General features: G+C 53.2%; 1 protein-coding gene across 6 annotated transcripts in view; it reads right to left on the bottom strand.

Moving 5' to 3' along the window:
• Window positions 1–14,783, bottom strand: part of TOM1 (target of myb1 membrane trafficking protein) — a 48,392-nt gene that overhangs the window by 11,428 nt on the left and 22,181 nt on the right. For 4 of the 6 annotated variants that reach the window (XM_072655866.1, XM_072655867.1, XM_072655869.1 and 1 more), the window contains exons 2-11: window positions 14,694–14,778; window positions 13,193–13,271; window positions 12,096–12,245; window positions 10,140–10,274; window positions 9,815–9,961; window positions 7,929–8,045; window positions 5,039–5,172; window positions 4,415–4,448; window positions 3,439–3,556; window positions 2,352–2,472 (exon numbers count right to left, since the gene is read on the bottom strand). In XM_072655866.1, coding sequence (XP_072511967.1) covers window positions 2,352–2,472; window positions 3,439–3,556; window positions 4,415–4,448; window positions 5,039–5,172; window positions 7,929–8,045; window positions 9,815–9,961; window positions 10,140–10,274; window positions 12,096–12,245; window positions 13,193–13,271; window positions 14,694–14,778 — 1,120 coding nt within the window. The remainder of the gene's footprint in view (window positions 1–2,351; window positions 2,473–3,438; window positions 3,557–4,414; window positions 4,449–5,038; window positions 5,173–7,928; window positions 8,046–9,814; window positions 9,962–10,139; window positions 10,275–12,095; window positions 12,246–13,192; window positions 13,272–14,693; window positions 14,779–14,783) is intronic. The other 2 variants (XM_072655871.1, XM_072655872.1) reach the window with 1 other exon arrangement.

Here is a 14,783-nt window from a genome sequence, read left to right as displayed (position 1 = left end):
TCCATAATGCCTTTCTATTCTAGGCCTGGCGCCTCTTTGAATGCACCCTAAATCACATCAGCTTTTTTTTTGGAGGGGAGTGTTACAGGCTTTAAAAGCCCCAGATCTGTGCCAGTCCAGATAGGGTTGACCCTGAGAAGAAGACAGGAGAGATCCCAGCAGGTCTGGGAACAGGCAATTGAACCCAAGGCACTGCTCCCAAGGAATGGCCTTGATTCTCAAACAGGCCAAGAGACTCCTTCCATGTTGTTTGCTAGTCCCGGCTCAGTCAGTCTCCGGGAAAGCAGGGAGCTTTGTGGGCTGCCCAGCTCTGCTCCCAGACCAAGATACAGACAGCAAAGTGTGAGAAAGGCACTCTGGCCTGCTAGTGCACTCCCAGGGTCAGGAATTCTACAGTCCAGCTGTTAGCTTGGCTGTCCAGAGCCCAGCACTAAGGAGACTGACTTCTGTGGTCCATGCCCTGCTTTTCACCAAATTCACTACCCTGCACTTCCTGGCTACCATCTCACTACAGATGCCAAGGCAATGGGCAAATTTGCACACAGGGCCGAGTGCAAGCCCATCCCTGCTACCACTTTGAGAACCCCAAAGCATTTGCCAATGAATTCTGCTAGGCCCCAGCAGATAGAACTGGGAGCTGTGGGCTGAAGCTGTAGGAAGGAGAAAGAGGCCAGTACACATTAGAAAACCTTCCCAACAATCAGATTGAGTGCGCAAGTCCAAAATGGAGCAGGCGCAGACAAAGAACCAAAGATAGGGGGTTGGAAAGAGCCTCGGAGAACCTCACTGAGCAGAGCTGAAGGGACTTGTCCAAAGTCATCCAGCAATGAGGCCCAAGACGGGGAGGGCCTCAGGACCCCAAGAACTGAAGTTTGGAATTGGAAGAGATCAGAGATCATCTTGTCTGAACCTTCCTCCCCCCATCCTCCCACACACAAGCTTAATTAAGTGACTGCCCAGGTTAACTTGGCCTCTGTGACTAAGGTGGGCCTCTTCCCACCTCACCAGGGGAGTTCCTTACTTCTGGAGGTTCCCCCTGAAGGCCAGCCAGCCACCTGCTGGGGATGTTGAAGGAAGGCCCTCTGGACCACATGACCTCTGAAGTTCATTCTAACCCAGGAGATGCTGTGGTCAGCAGCCCAGGTCTATGCTATGAGCAGGACCACAGACCACTGCCATCTTGGGATTAAAGCAGGGAGGCCCAATTGGCCCCCTTTGGGAAAGGTCCCAAAGACCATCACAGAGATCTCCCAGGGTCTTGATGCCCTGGGCTGGTTGCTGAGCCTGTGGCTAGCCTCTTGGGATGAATCTCTTTCCTGGTTCAGAGCTCCTCCTCTCTGTTTGAAGGGTCCCATGGGCCACCCACAGCTAGGCCCTGAGGGAAAAGGCAACCTTAAGAACAAAATGACTGCTTACTATACCCATGACAACATGGGGGTAAGGGTGAGGGCATCGGGAGTCAACCCTGAGCAGGGTGAGGGAGAGTGGGCCTGCTCTAGGGCAGGCACTCAGGCTAATGCCCATTTATGTTGATAACATCTTGCAGAGAAGCAGGTGCTCTAGGGCAGGCTCACTACTGCAGATCAATGGCACCTTCTGGGGGAAGGCAAAGCCCTGAGGATTTCCCAAGAGCCCTCAAAGGGCAGGGGGCCCAGGGCTTAGGCTATACTTCCCTTCTGCCCTCTCTCCCTCTGAGAGGTGGCCAGGAGAGCCCCCTTGGATTTGTCTACAGGAACATTTTGTCACCCATGACAGCCTCCCCTAGCCATGGAGGTAGCTGGAGACTCTTGGCGTGACCCTTCACAGTCAGGTCACACAGCACAGGATCTCAGATCCAGAACAGGAAGGGAATTCAGGCCACTCATTCTATAGAGAAGGAAAGTGGGACCCAAAGAGGTTGGAGAGCTCTCAGGCCCACTTATAGGATCTGAAGTCTAAAGCAGGCAGGCCCTTGAAGGCCACCAAGTCCAATCACCTTATTTTACAGATGAGGAAACTGAGGCCCAAGAGGCAAGCTTCCTTTGGAGCTGAGGGATCTGGTGTAACATGCTGGTAGGACAAGAGGGCTGAGGACTGGAAGTGCCCCGGGGGATGCTAGGGGATCACAGAGGTTGCCTATTCCTTTTACAGGCTCTGGCTGGTAGTACTAGGACTCAGACCTTCTTGCTCCAGACCTGGTGGTATCCCTGTGGATGCCAGACTTGGGGCAGATTCCCTGCCTGGACCTTGGGGGCTAAGCAAGCAGGTACACATAGTGCCTGGGCCTGACTGAAAAGCAGGTACCAAGGACCAAAGCACATGGGGCAGCCAGGATGGGGGGAGGACCACCCCCTTCCAACTCCCCCACTCACTCCTTTCGCTGATCTGCCAGCGAGCTTCCTCGAGTCAAAGCGAACATGTCAAACTCGTCTTCCATTTTTCCTGAGGTGTTCAGCGACTCCAGTGTGGCGCTGACACTGCTGGAGCCAAGGTCTGCAGGAGAAAGGTCAGGCAGTCAAAGGGCACTGATAAAACGCCTGCTATCTCAGGCCCCTCAGGAAGCTAGCCTCCCAATGGGGGGACAATGGCAGGCACCCATGAAGTATCTAAAAAACAAATACCAAGAATGCTAGGAAGTTTGGAAAGGAGGGCACTGGCATCTCAGGATCTTTGCCTGAGAGAGGGAAGGGACCACACTTGGTTTGTCTTGGGTCACACAGCTGAGTGCCCAAGGCTGGATTTGAGCTAGACCCAGGCCCAGTCATTGGTGCCACCTTGCTGCTTCCCCAACAGTGGGGTAGATGGTACAGCTTGAGCTGTCTTGGAAGAAGAGAAGAAGTCTATGAGATGGGGGAGAGGATGAAAAGGGAGGGCATTCTAGGCACAAGGCACAGCCAATGCAACGGCATGGAGATGGGAGCAGATCTCATAGGTCTGGAGGAATCATTCCATTTTTGAGCTACAAGAGTTGGGAGGGGGAAGGAACCATTTTCCCGTGGTCCCACAACCAGGAGCAGTGGGGCCATGCCCAGGGCTCTCCTCTGAGGCTTCCTCAAGACCAGCAATGCAAGAAGAGTTGGCCAAGGCTCCTAGATTGGGGCTATGGGGCACTTCTTGGGGTTCATGCTTCAAGCTCGCTGTGTCCCTGGGAGTGTCATGTAGTGGAGCATGCTACAAGGAGCTGGTTGGGCCAGCAGCCCAGCACCCAGCCAGTGCTGACTGTTGGGTCCTCAGGACGGACAGTACCTAACGTCCCTACTCCTCTGGAGGGCCTGGGCCAGAGTTTGCAGGCGCTGCCCTGGGGCTGCTGAGCTCTCTGCCCACTGCTGAGAAACTGGGAAGGTGGCAGCCAGCCTGGGGGGCTCCCACTCCACTTGAAGCTGAGTGTCCAACAGGAAGAGGGCGCACTACCATGATCCCAATTCAGATGCTCTTCCCCAGAATCCCTCGCTCACTTACTCATCCCCGCGAGTTGAGAGGAGAGGTTTTTGGGGGCTTCGGGCTGGTGCCCCTCGGGGGCAGAACCGGAGCTGCTGAGATCAATCAGATTGGTCGCTGGCTCCCCCTCACTCGGGACCTTCAAGAGGGAAGCCCAGTTATTCTCACCTTCTGAAGGCACCTGTCCATGGTCCCAGAGCATGGGCTTTAGGGGCTGCCTGCCCCACTGGCTTCCCAGGCTGGATGGGGATGAGGAGCCTCCTTGGCTCTCCTGCTCCATTTACAGCTGCAGGTCCCTCCAGTTCTGACTGGAGGCTCTTCACTCACTTTTTAATTATCTTGTATATAATGATTTCTATGTTATTATCCCCCCCTCCCTGGAATGGGAACCCCTGAGGGTGGGGGCTGTTTGTGCATTTTCTTTGTAGCCTCTACACATGCATACGGGCTGGCACATAGTAGGTGCTCACTCAGTATTTGCTGACTGATTTATTAGTTACTCAGCGGATCAGCACTTATTATCACCTGTTGGGGAATTGTGCTAGTTTTTAAGGACAGAAATGAAACCACCCCTGGCCTCTAACTGGAGACAGCCTGGAAAGATATAAGAATGTGTGTATAGAACAAATACAAGGTAATCTGGGTTGGGGGCCAGTGGGAGGAAGGTCACTAACAATCTGGGGGGTCATATGTAGAAAGTGGCCCCTAAGCTTAATTTTGAAAGAAACAAATACTTTCAAAAGGTCTGGAGGACAGGAGGACATGTCTGTAGTGTGGGGGCAAAGGTGTGGGAGTGGGAGATGGAGGGAGGGTCATGTGTGAGTAAAGGTAGGAAAGTCTGACTGACTGGAGCACCGGGTGTGTGAAGGGGGTTGTTGGTGCTAAGCAGAGGCATGCCATTGACATGGATGGCACTGTTAGCACATGGGGCTCTATACAAGGTGGGATCAATGGGGACTTCCCATGGGATTGAATGGGTCTCTTCCCAGTGTCTTACCTTGTTATGCTGGCCTGTTCGGAACCGCTCAAACCTGCGAGGAAACAGAGAGGGGGTTCAGGGCTGGCACTTATGTCACCTCAGTCCCAGAATCCCAGAACCCCTGAGCTGGAGGGCAGCTCCTGAAGATTGGATGAATGGGCCTCTTGAGGCAGTCCAAGCTGTTTTGGGACAGTGTCATTTGGAGAAAATGTTTCATCCCTTATATGGTACTGAAAGCTGCCTCTCTGGGTCTTCCATATACTGGTCCCAGGGAAGCCCTGTGATGACCTGATGACCCAAGCCCCCTAAATCTTCTGATCTAGCAGGGTTTGTAGTCCCTGTACCAGCTTGCCCTTTTGGACTGGTATACTAAGGAGATGATCTAGGGGGTGGGGGCTCAGGTCTCTTTTCATCCTGGATTTCTCAGGGAGATATTCCCAGCTGTCCCCAGCTTGGCAGAGAAGCCCTGTAGCACCCTGAGCTCTTGGAGCATAGGTCCTGGAGGCACGCCTTCTTTCAGCCTGTATGTTTTAACTCTAAGCCCCTATTTTACTCTTAGTCTGGCTCTGTCCAGAGAGAGATGCTATGGAGTCCACCCTGGTGGAGGAGGAGGGCGAAGGGCTCAGGCAGGGTCAGGGCTACCGTTCATGGCGAAGGAACACGTTGTTGAGGTTGTCATTGACGATGAGCAGCTCCTCAGTCAGCTGCTCGTTGAGGACCCGAGGGATCAACTCGAGGACTCGCTGCTGCATAGCTCGGCATGTCCGGTTCAGCTCCTGACCACAAGGGGGGAAGCAAGCAGATGGTGGGAACCCCCCAGGAGAGAAGGCAGGTGGGCGGGCAGGTCCCTCCAGGAACTCAGATCTACAGGCCTGGGGTGGCCAGAAGAGGGATGGGGCCAAGTCAGGACTCCCAGTAGGTGGGCAGTGATGTGGTAGGGATGTGGTGGACAGTATGGAACCTGAGATCAGGCAGACCCGAGTGAGAATCCTGCCTCAGGCACAAGCCTGGGTTTGACCTTTCTTGGTCTGTTTCCTCATCTGTAAAACAGGGAATTGTAGTACTCAGCTCCCCAGGCTATAGTGAGAATCCAGTGGGATGATATATGTAAAATGCAATGAAAATGCAGTCGTCAGTGGCAAACCTATGGCTCTGGAGCCGGAGGGGGCTCCAAGAGGGGAAGGTGATACCTCTAGGGTCACAAAGTCACTGCGTGGGAGAGCCCAGAGAGGCCTGGAGCCGAGATTCTTCCTGTTCCCCACTGCTCCCATCAGAGGTGCAGGTACAAATCCAGGCCCTGCATCTCCAGTCTCACCTTAGGTAGTCACTTAACCTTTCTGGGCCTCAGTTTCCTCATCTGTGAAATGGGGGGGAGGGGGCCTGGAATCGATGGCCTCTAGAGACTGTTCCCTGTCTCTTCCACTGCTGCTACCTTCTCCTCTCAGATAACTTTTGTCCTTCCATCTTCACACTTATTTACAAGCTGTCTCCCTCATAATAGTGTGAGCTCCTGGAGGGTAGGGGCCTGGTACACTGTAGGCACTTTGTAGATGCATGACCCCAGGGTCCTCCTGGCTTTAAGGCCCAGGCCTCCTGGGGCTCTGCAAGGCAGTGGTCTTCAAAACACCAAACTACTTACTTGCTACAAGGTAAAGGGGAGGCTGGGGCGTGGGATTCGCCAGGACAAGTGGGAGGTGGGTGGGGAGGTGGGAGCTTAATGACATCTGGGAGCAGGTGAACACTGCCTTGTAATGGTGCAGGGGAAGTGTGGCCCTGTCACAGAGAAGGGCAGCCCCACCCATCTCTGCACCCTTGAGATTTATCACACCTCCTAGGGGGTCAGGCCACAGCCCCCACTCCAGACAACACTGCCCTGAGGCTCTTTCTTATCAGTCGGTGCAAGGCAATTTGGGAAGCTATCCCTTTTCTCCTGGCCTAGGGCTAGAATTGCTAGCCTATTAAATTAATTATTTATTATTAAATTAAATCCTATTAAATCCGGCCTTCCCATCAAATATCATTCTTTAATAAAGTCACAAAGAGTTAACCATCCTGAATCCTAAATGAGGATGTCCTGGGCCTGAGGTCCCTTGGGGGGATGTGGATCAGGCCTCCTTGTTTTCTGGCCACTAGCGCCTTCCTTGGTTCTAGTTTCAGCCCAGCCACTGACTGACAGGGAGATTAAACAATCCCCTTCCTCCCTGTACAGGCATTATCTTTCACAGCTGTCAGAGGAGGGCCTTGAGAGGAGCACAAATGGCCCCTCTGGTTTCCCAAGGGCACCAAGAGCCTGGCTCAGACTTTGGTTTCCTGCTTGCTTGGATGCTGGGATGTCAGGGTGGCTTCTGGCTGCATCACTGGCCCCAGCCTTTGGGCCCTTCGTTGACCAAAGTGTTTTGTGGTTCTCTCAGCTTTCTTCTCATGCAACAGAAACATCTCCCTGGTTCATTCTGATGCTGGCCTGTCTCAAGCCTTTCCCAACATCTTGGGCAGGAAGCTCCTCTTCCCCCTTCCCCTCCCCTGAAGGCTCTGTGGATGTCAACCCCTTCGAGCTCATCCAGGCTCTGTCTCAAAATGTATTTGGGAAGTCCTTAATTTATTCAGTCCAGGACCTCACAAAGCATCTCTTCAAGAGAATATCAGTCTGACCTCAATATAATCCAGGAAAGGAAACCCTAAGATGTGAGATCCAAGGTCCGAGAGCTAATAAATTGGGGGGCTGGACTAGCCTTTCTGGCTCTAAATCTTCCATTAAACCAGGCCTCAGCCTTTAAAGACACAGTCACCCTGACAAATCACTCCTTTCCCTGTCACCTGTGGCACACCCACATCTCTGCCCTGACTGCCCCACCATGGGGTCTCTCTTCAAGCCCCCAGCAGCTGCTGCCTTCTCAGTTCTCCCCCTCCAACATCCCTCTACAGCCTCTGGTCCTTTATTAGCAATGATGAGTCACCTGAGCTCCAGTTTTCTCATCTGTGAAATGGGGATAATAATTCTCATGACTAGAGCTCCTCTGCAGAGGCGGAGGGCTGTGGGGTGAGACACTGCATATGCTGGCTCATTCAGCTGTGTGCTGGTTAGTTTTGCCAAGTTGCTTTTTTCCCCTCCTCTCTAAATTCTGTTCCAAGGAATGGCTCACATGGTAGTGGAATAGGGAGGGATATATTTGGAAACAAAGGTGAGCATACATTTTTTAAAATTACAAAACTAAAGCACCCCTGGCTAATATTTGGACACTGTCCAGGTCCACCAGCGCTGCATGTCTTGAGTTCTTCTGTCTACACAGCATGGTGGTGGTGTTTATCACCAGCAAGTAACAAAGGAGGGATGCCAAGAGCCCCAGGCCCAGGGCACTGACCTTTGCCCTCTCATCTCTAAGCTGCACCTGATGGCTAACACTGCTAAGCAGGAGTCACTTGGCTGTCCTTCAGGCTCCCTTCCATGGCCCCCAGGGCCTCTTCCTGAGCAGGGGAGGCACCAGAAAGGTGAGAGGTTTAGGGGCCACTGAGCCCCCAAGGGAGTGATCCTTACCTGAAGCAGCTCCAGGTCTGAGGGCTCAGCCTTGCCAGGGACCAGCTCGGTCAGCATTTCTGACATCACCTTCACGTTCCCATTCACCACCTCCAGCTCATGGCGCAGTTTCCCAATCTGAAAATACACATTTAGGTTTGGCCAGGCTGGGTGAGACTGGTGATCTCAGGGGTCAGCACAGGTGATAAAGCCCTAAGGCCCCAAAAGGAATGTCAGCCATTCTCCAGTGGGGATCTGATCTCCCCCCAGAGCCCCAGACTCATCTCTGGCCCCTCACACCCTGTGACCTTTTCCAAACATTACCATTTTCAAGCCAGCAGCACAGCTGGGAAGGGAAGGAAAGCAAGGTCAGAAAGACTGCACCCCAACGCGTGCTGGTGGCAAAATTGCAGCATCTCCCCCAAGGGCCCAAGGTGGCTGCTAACAAGGCCACTGAGACCCTCAGGCTCCTCCCCACTGGGTTCGGGGGAATGGGCAGGGCCAGGTCCTTGCTCTTGGGCACAGGAGGCCTGCTGCTTGCCTGAGGCCCTTTCTGGAGAGAGATGGTCAAGGGACAAAGGTTGGCTAGAACCTAGGTGTACACGAGTGTCTGGGAGCTGGGGGAGTCGGGGGCGGGGGGGGGGGGGGGGGGGGGGGGGGCAATGCAAACACACTTCCCACCCACTCCAGAAGCATGGCTGCTTTGGGACCTCTCTGGACTCTCCCCTGTGCTTTCCTCCCCTAGGAAGGCTCATGGGTAGGAGCGTAATGATGCCTGCCAGAATGTGCCCCATGTCTGGGAAGAGGCCAGCTTTTCTCCTATGGGAAGCTCTCCCCCCCACTAGACTCTAAATTTTCGTTTTCTTTTGTATTTGTACCCCTAGTTCTTGGCATGGAGTCTGGCACCTGGGAAGAGTTTAAATATTGATCGATTGAGATTTAGAACTGGCCTGGCCGGCTCCCCACTGTGCTATGCCCTCTCACCCAGGGCATGCTTCTGCGGGCCCAGAAGGGTCCTGAGGCCTGCCCAGGTCCACACAGGCAGCAGATGGGAGATGCAGACTCCAATTTAGTAGTGTCTATCCACTGGGCCACCCTGCCTCTCCGTAGCTATACCACTTCTCCAAAGCACACTGAGCAGGGGCATGGCACAGCTTCCCATCCTTTCAAGGATAAGGAATCTAAGGATCAGAAAGGTCAGGGACCTTGTCCTTGGAAACCCAGAGAGAAGGGTCAAAATCAGGTCTCACTTGAGCCTCTGGGCCCCCTTCACTCCATCCACAGCTAGGCCGCTGTGCTAACAATATAGTTTAGGGTCTTTTTTTGATCTGGCCCTGAGATTTCACTGGTAAAGGGAAGTTGCAGGTGATGAAACTCCTTCCACTAGAGCAGATCGGCACTTTCTCCACACATCTTTTGGCTTCAGCGAGCCACCTGGAGCTGCCCAGGGTCACAGCTGATTGGAGTCACAGGTAGGACTTGAACCTAGGACCTCCGACTCTGAGCTCGTTACTCCATGCACAAAGAAACACAGCTTCTAGGTAATGTTTTTACACTCTAGAATTTCTTAGAAGTTGGACTCCAAATCTTAGGGTGCCAGAGAAATGTAAGGTATCCTCTATATAAAGAGATCTACACAGGGTTGGAAAATAGCTCAAGGAAATTCTTATGAACACACTCTTTCAGGAGGGGGAAACTGAGGGATGGGGGGAGAGAGGTTCCATGGTCAGCAGTAGATCTGCCATAGAAAATTGTTCCCCAAATGCCAAAGACTACAGTGCTGCTTCCAGATTCTCCCAGCTCGCTTCCTGAAGGACTGGCCTGTCTAAGGATCCTCCCTTGCTCAGCCTCCTTCCAGGGCTGAGGGAACTTGGGAACCAACTCCTGTGAGCCAGGCTGCTCCTTACCTGCTCTGGTGTCGGAGTCACAGGTGCATCGTCAGGGGCGGATGGCATGCTTGGCAGGGCCACAGCTTGCTGCAGGGAGTTTGTACGCTGGCTGGACTGTGTTACTGATGAATTTTGTCCTGGTGGGGACTCGGAGCCATACACGGACTAGGGATAAAAACCGAATCAGAGAGGGAGGAGCAAGGATTGGCTAGGGAAAGTCGGGAGGCCTGCAGGTCAGTAGGCAGCAGCTGGCCATGCTCTCCTCTGTCTCTTCCCAGCTTTCTTGCCTCTCAGCTTGGTCCACACAGGGAAAGGGAGCATGGGAGGTAGTGAGCCTCCTTACCCTCTGGGGAGTGTGGATTGGGGACAGCATGTCCAGGTCTGTCATGGGAAACTCCAGGCCTTTCCTCCTGAGGTCTTCATAGACAGCCACAACTCCCGTCAGGTCAGGTGAGCTTCGGAAGGCATCTGCCCAGGACTGCCGAGAGGAATAGAGGGGACAGAGCCAGCTGGTCACTATGCTGACCTTCTCGCTCATTTCTGAGGTGGCCAGGGGAGCCTTAGACATGAGGAAAACCAGGAGTGTCCTGGAGTGAGCCAGAGAGGGGCCCTGGACTGCTGCGGAAAGATCCCAATTCCCATTCCAGGTGACCTCTCAGGGCTTCAGTTTCCTCATCTGTAGAGCAGGGACTGGATCAGAGGACTGCTAAGGTCTCTTCCACTTTTCACTGTTGTCTCCTCGTCATCAAACTCAAGATCTGAACCCAGATCTGCAGCCTTTAACTGCTAGTAGACCTACACCAACTCCCAAGTCCTTGTGGGTTTGGGTGCTCCCTCCTTGGAGGCTCACCTCTGGACCTAACTTTGAGCAGTGGGGCCAGGCAGCCCTTCCATATTCACCTCTCCCTTCTCTGGTGAGATTGCATTTACTTGTCTGCTTGTTTACTGTATCCCTCACAATGAGGGTGAACTCATTGAACATGCACCTCACCCAGTTCTTTGCAGAGGTGGGGCCCTGTGGGTGAGCCACACTACAAACTCCATTCTACTTGGCTGCTGAGTTAGTTTAGATGAAGTCTTTGGGGTTTTCTTGTTTATTCTTTGCTATAAGGGACCCTTTCTGGGCGGGGGAAGGAAGAGGTATTTAGAAAACAAGAAGATAGCAATACATTTTTAAAAGGATGGAAACCTCTAGAGAGCAGGCCTGGGACTCTCCAGCACCGGCTGCAGCACCTTGAGGCTCCGAATCCTTCTTTGATATCTGTGTTCCTTTCTCGCCTGAGAGGGCTCTACATTCACAACCTCCCTCTCAAGGGCTAGCAAAGGTCTCATTCCCATTTTGCAGATGAAGAAACAGAGGAAAGGGGAATTTAAGGACCTTCCTCCGAGCCTAACACACAGTGGCAGAGGCTGGGACCAGAACCCAGGTTTCTTAAGTCTCAGCCTAGAGAATTTTGCTTAGAACAAGCTACTGGTGCAAAATCCCAGCACAGCACATCCTCCCCCCACTCCCCTCACTGCACCCAGGAAGAGCCTTGATGCATTGAGGCAACTGGGTGGAGCAGTGGATAAATGGAGCTTTGGACGTGGGGTCACAGAGTCCTGAGTTCGGCTCTGGTTTCTGACACAAGTCATTTAACCTCCCTGTGCCTCAGCTGCCCCAAATGTAATATGGAGATAATACCTTAGAAGGTTGTTGTGAGGATAAAATGAGAAATATTTATAAAGGGCTTTGTAAACCCTAAAGAACAATGAGGATGAGGAAGACGCTGTAAAGACCAGTCACCAGCAGCCCCAACACAGAAAGTGACCAAGTTAAACACACAAAAAAATGAGCTGCTATCTGAATTGCGGAACGGCCCATGTCCTCTGTGTTCTGCTTAGAGACTCCCTCTCAACTGGGCCATGATCTGAGGGCCATGCAGCTAGTGTCAGCGCTGGGATTGGAGGTGCAAACACCTAGAACTGAACCTCAAAGGCCATCACATCCAACTCACCCATTTTACAGGAGGAAATTAAGGCCAAGGGAAGCAAAGTGATCTGCTCCAAATCACCCAGTGTTAGAGATAGGATTTGAACCCGACTCCCAGTCTACTGGTTTTCTTGCAGGTATGGTGTTGCTAAGGATTTCGACCTTCTCTCTTCTCTCAGTCTTGTTTTAAGAATCTCCCAGTTCAAGGTTGGAGGGGGAGTGGGTGCCCAGCTCATGTTCCTCATTGTCTGGGGCCTCGTTTCCCTTTGGGAACCTCTGCTTTTTGCTGGATCTCCCATGGCCCTACCCCTTGTGCCCGGTGCTCACCTGGATGAGCATCAGAACCTTGTCATGGACAGCAGTGGGGGGGTTGTTCTTTGGCAAGATGGTCCTCACCAGGACCCCTTCCACGAAGTCCTGGTTGGCCACGAGGACGTGGAAGCGGTGGCCGCAGTTCTTAACGCAGGTTTCCAAGACCTGAGGGGTCCAAGGAGCAGTGGTGAGAACTCCAGGTGGGAAAGAGCCCTTCCTGTGAACAGGCCATCATTTGGACAGAGAAAGTTTAAACATCTGTCTCTGTCGTGGGGCTCTCTGGAGATAAGACTTCAAAAAGAAGGCTTCTGACAGAGCAGAGCCAAGGTGGGGACAGATAACAGCCCCAGAGTTAAGCACTCTTGGGGGTGACCAGTGGGCGGGAGGGGAAGCTCTATTAAGCAAAGCTTGGCCTGTAACCCTCCAACACACACCAAGGCAAACCTCCTGCAACCATCACCACTACGAACCCCTCCCTCCCTGTTCTGTTCCCCCCTGCTTCCCCTTCCCCTACTCTGCTCCCCCCTCCCTCACTCTTCTCCCCCTGAGCCTCTCCCTCTCCAGTCTGCTCCCCCTCCACTTTGCTCCTCTTCCCCTGCTCTGCTCCCCCCTGCTCCCCCTCCCCCACTTCATTTCCCAGAACACTCCCTATAGCCCTGTACCCTCCTTTGGATACAAGCTGGAGTGACGGGGCACTCACCCTCTCCTCCTCTGGCCCAGGGGCCCTGAGGTGGAGGGGCCTCTGTCTCCTTGTCACCCACCAGCCATCGGCTGCGCAGTTTGGAAGGGGGCGCTAACCCACATTTCCCTCAAATCTGTTTGTTCCCACACGGGCTGAGACTTCTGGGTCTCTGGTTTCTAGACCTCCCTAGGTGAAGTGGTAGGTCCCAGGGGACCCCTGGCTTGGCCATCTGGTTCTCCCTACCATTTTTCTGATTCCTCCTGCAAGGACAACAACATTCAGTGCACTGGGCCCAGGCCCCGAACCTTTCCCCTTTCTTGTCCTCATCTGACAGCACAGACGAGGAGGGAACATGTGCATGCATGGACATGGGCAAGAAGAGTGGACGCAGAAAGTACCGAAGAGCCCAGGCACCAGAGAGGGTGCTCACCGTGAGCGCCAGCATCACCTCGTGGAAGTTCTTATTACCCATGATCCTCTTCTTTAGCGCTCGTAAGGCATCTTTGGGGCTGTGGGAAAAAGGAGAGGGCATGGCTGTAGCACAGAGTGGGCTAAGAGAGGCCCTTGGGCGTGATGTTTTCCTGGCTGCCAATATGGGAGAGGGCTGATGGAGGCTCCCTGACACTCCTTTCTACTGGCCTTAGTGGAAGCAGCAGGCCTGGGGGGCTCGGACCCCATGACCTCTGGGAGTGGAGAGCATTTGTTAGTGCTGACCCATGGCAGAAGAACATCAATCAGATCACAGATGTGCAGATGGAAGGGGCCTGAGAGGCCACTGAGTCTAACCTCCTCATTTTACAGATGGGGAAACCAAGGCCCAGAGAGGATAATAGGATCTGAGGTCTAGAGCTGGAAGAGGCCTACAAGTGCAGTTGCCTCACTTACTATAGCACAAAGGATCTGAGAGATGCAGCTATATCATTTTACTGATAAGGAAACTGAGGTCAGAGGAGGGCAATGAAGGAGGAGATTCTAGGCACAGATACAGAAAAGCACTGGGGAGGTGACTGTCAGACCTGGCCACAGCCAGGGAGCATGTGGAGGCCAGGCTGGGGTAGGCAGTGGTGCCAGTAGGAGTGTGTGTGAGACATACATTTTCAGACATCGCCAGCACGCAGATTGATTTTGCTCAACTATTTTAAATTGCTTAAGGGAAGGCTTTGTGGTGGGGGTGGGAAAGTATTTACAGTGGGGTAAGTGGAGGCATAGCCATGGCAGTACTTAAATGACAAAACCAGCACCAGTGAAGCATTTCTTAAAGGCACAAAGGGGCACAAGAGGAAATTCTGAAGGAGACACACAGTCAGTGTGACTGCCATGAACGTAGCATATACGTTTAAAAGCCCAAGCTGCTGCTGATGGAGGCTCCCGGTTTCACACACAGCCAATGCTCTTTTTTCTTTCAGTGTGGAAACATTCATTCTCATTGGGTTTTGGACAGGTCCCTAATGTAGAAGACTAGGCTGCTTCACATGTGAGAGAGGCCTTGGATTCCAGGTCGGGCCTGGGGAGGGCCAAGGGGCAGCTGACCCAGACAAAGGATGGATGAAGGAGGTCAGCCTGGAAGCAAGTGATAGGAGAGCTGGCCAGAAGGGGAAGTGAGAGGAGGCCCATGGGAATGAGGGCCTTGTCTGGTGAGGATGAACGGAAGGCCTGCTTCCCGCACTTGAGGGATGCCTACTATTAGCCTAGTGAGCCTGGGGGTTAGATAATCCATGAAGCAGCCAGGTTCTGGCAGATCAGGATGGCTTTGGTGTTTGTGGGCCAGGCCAGGCCAAGTCTGTTGCTGCTTTGGGCTCTCTGTTACTGCTCCGGGAAAGGGCTTGCTCCCCCATGAGAAGTCTCCAGCTCTACTTAAAACAGTGACAGGCTCTAGGGACTTGGTGGCTCTGGGCAACTGAAGAATCCCAGGCCCCACCCAGCCTCCTTACCCCTCCTCGGTCTCATTAATGATGTCACAGATCTCCATGTTGAGGGACCAGTCCTCACTCTGCAGTGATCCATCTGTGGCTCGCTCTGAG

Source organism: Notamacropus eugenii, chromosome 3, assembly GCF_028372415.1.
Source record: "Notamacropus eugenii isolate mMacEug1 chromosome 3, mMacEug1.pri_v2, whole genome shotgun sequence".
NCBI lineage: Eukaryota > Metazoa > Chordata > Mammalia > Diprotodontia > Macropodidae > Notamacropus > Notamacropus eugenii.
This window is presented reverse-complemented; position numbering and strand designations above follow the sequence as displayed.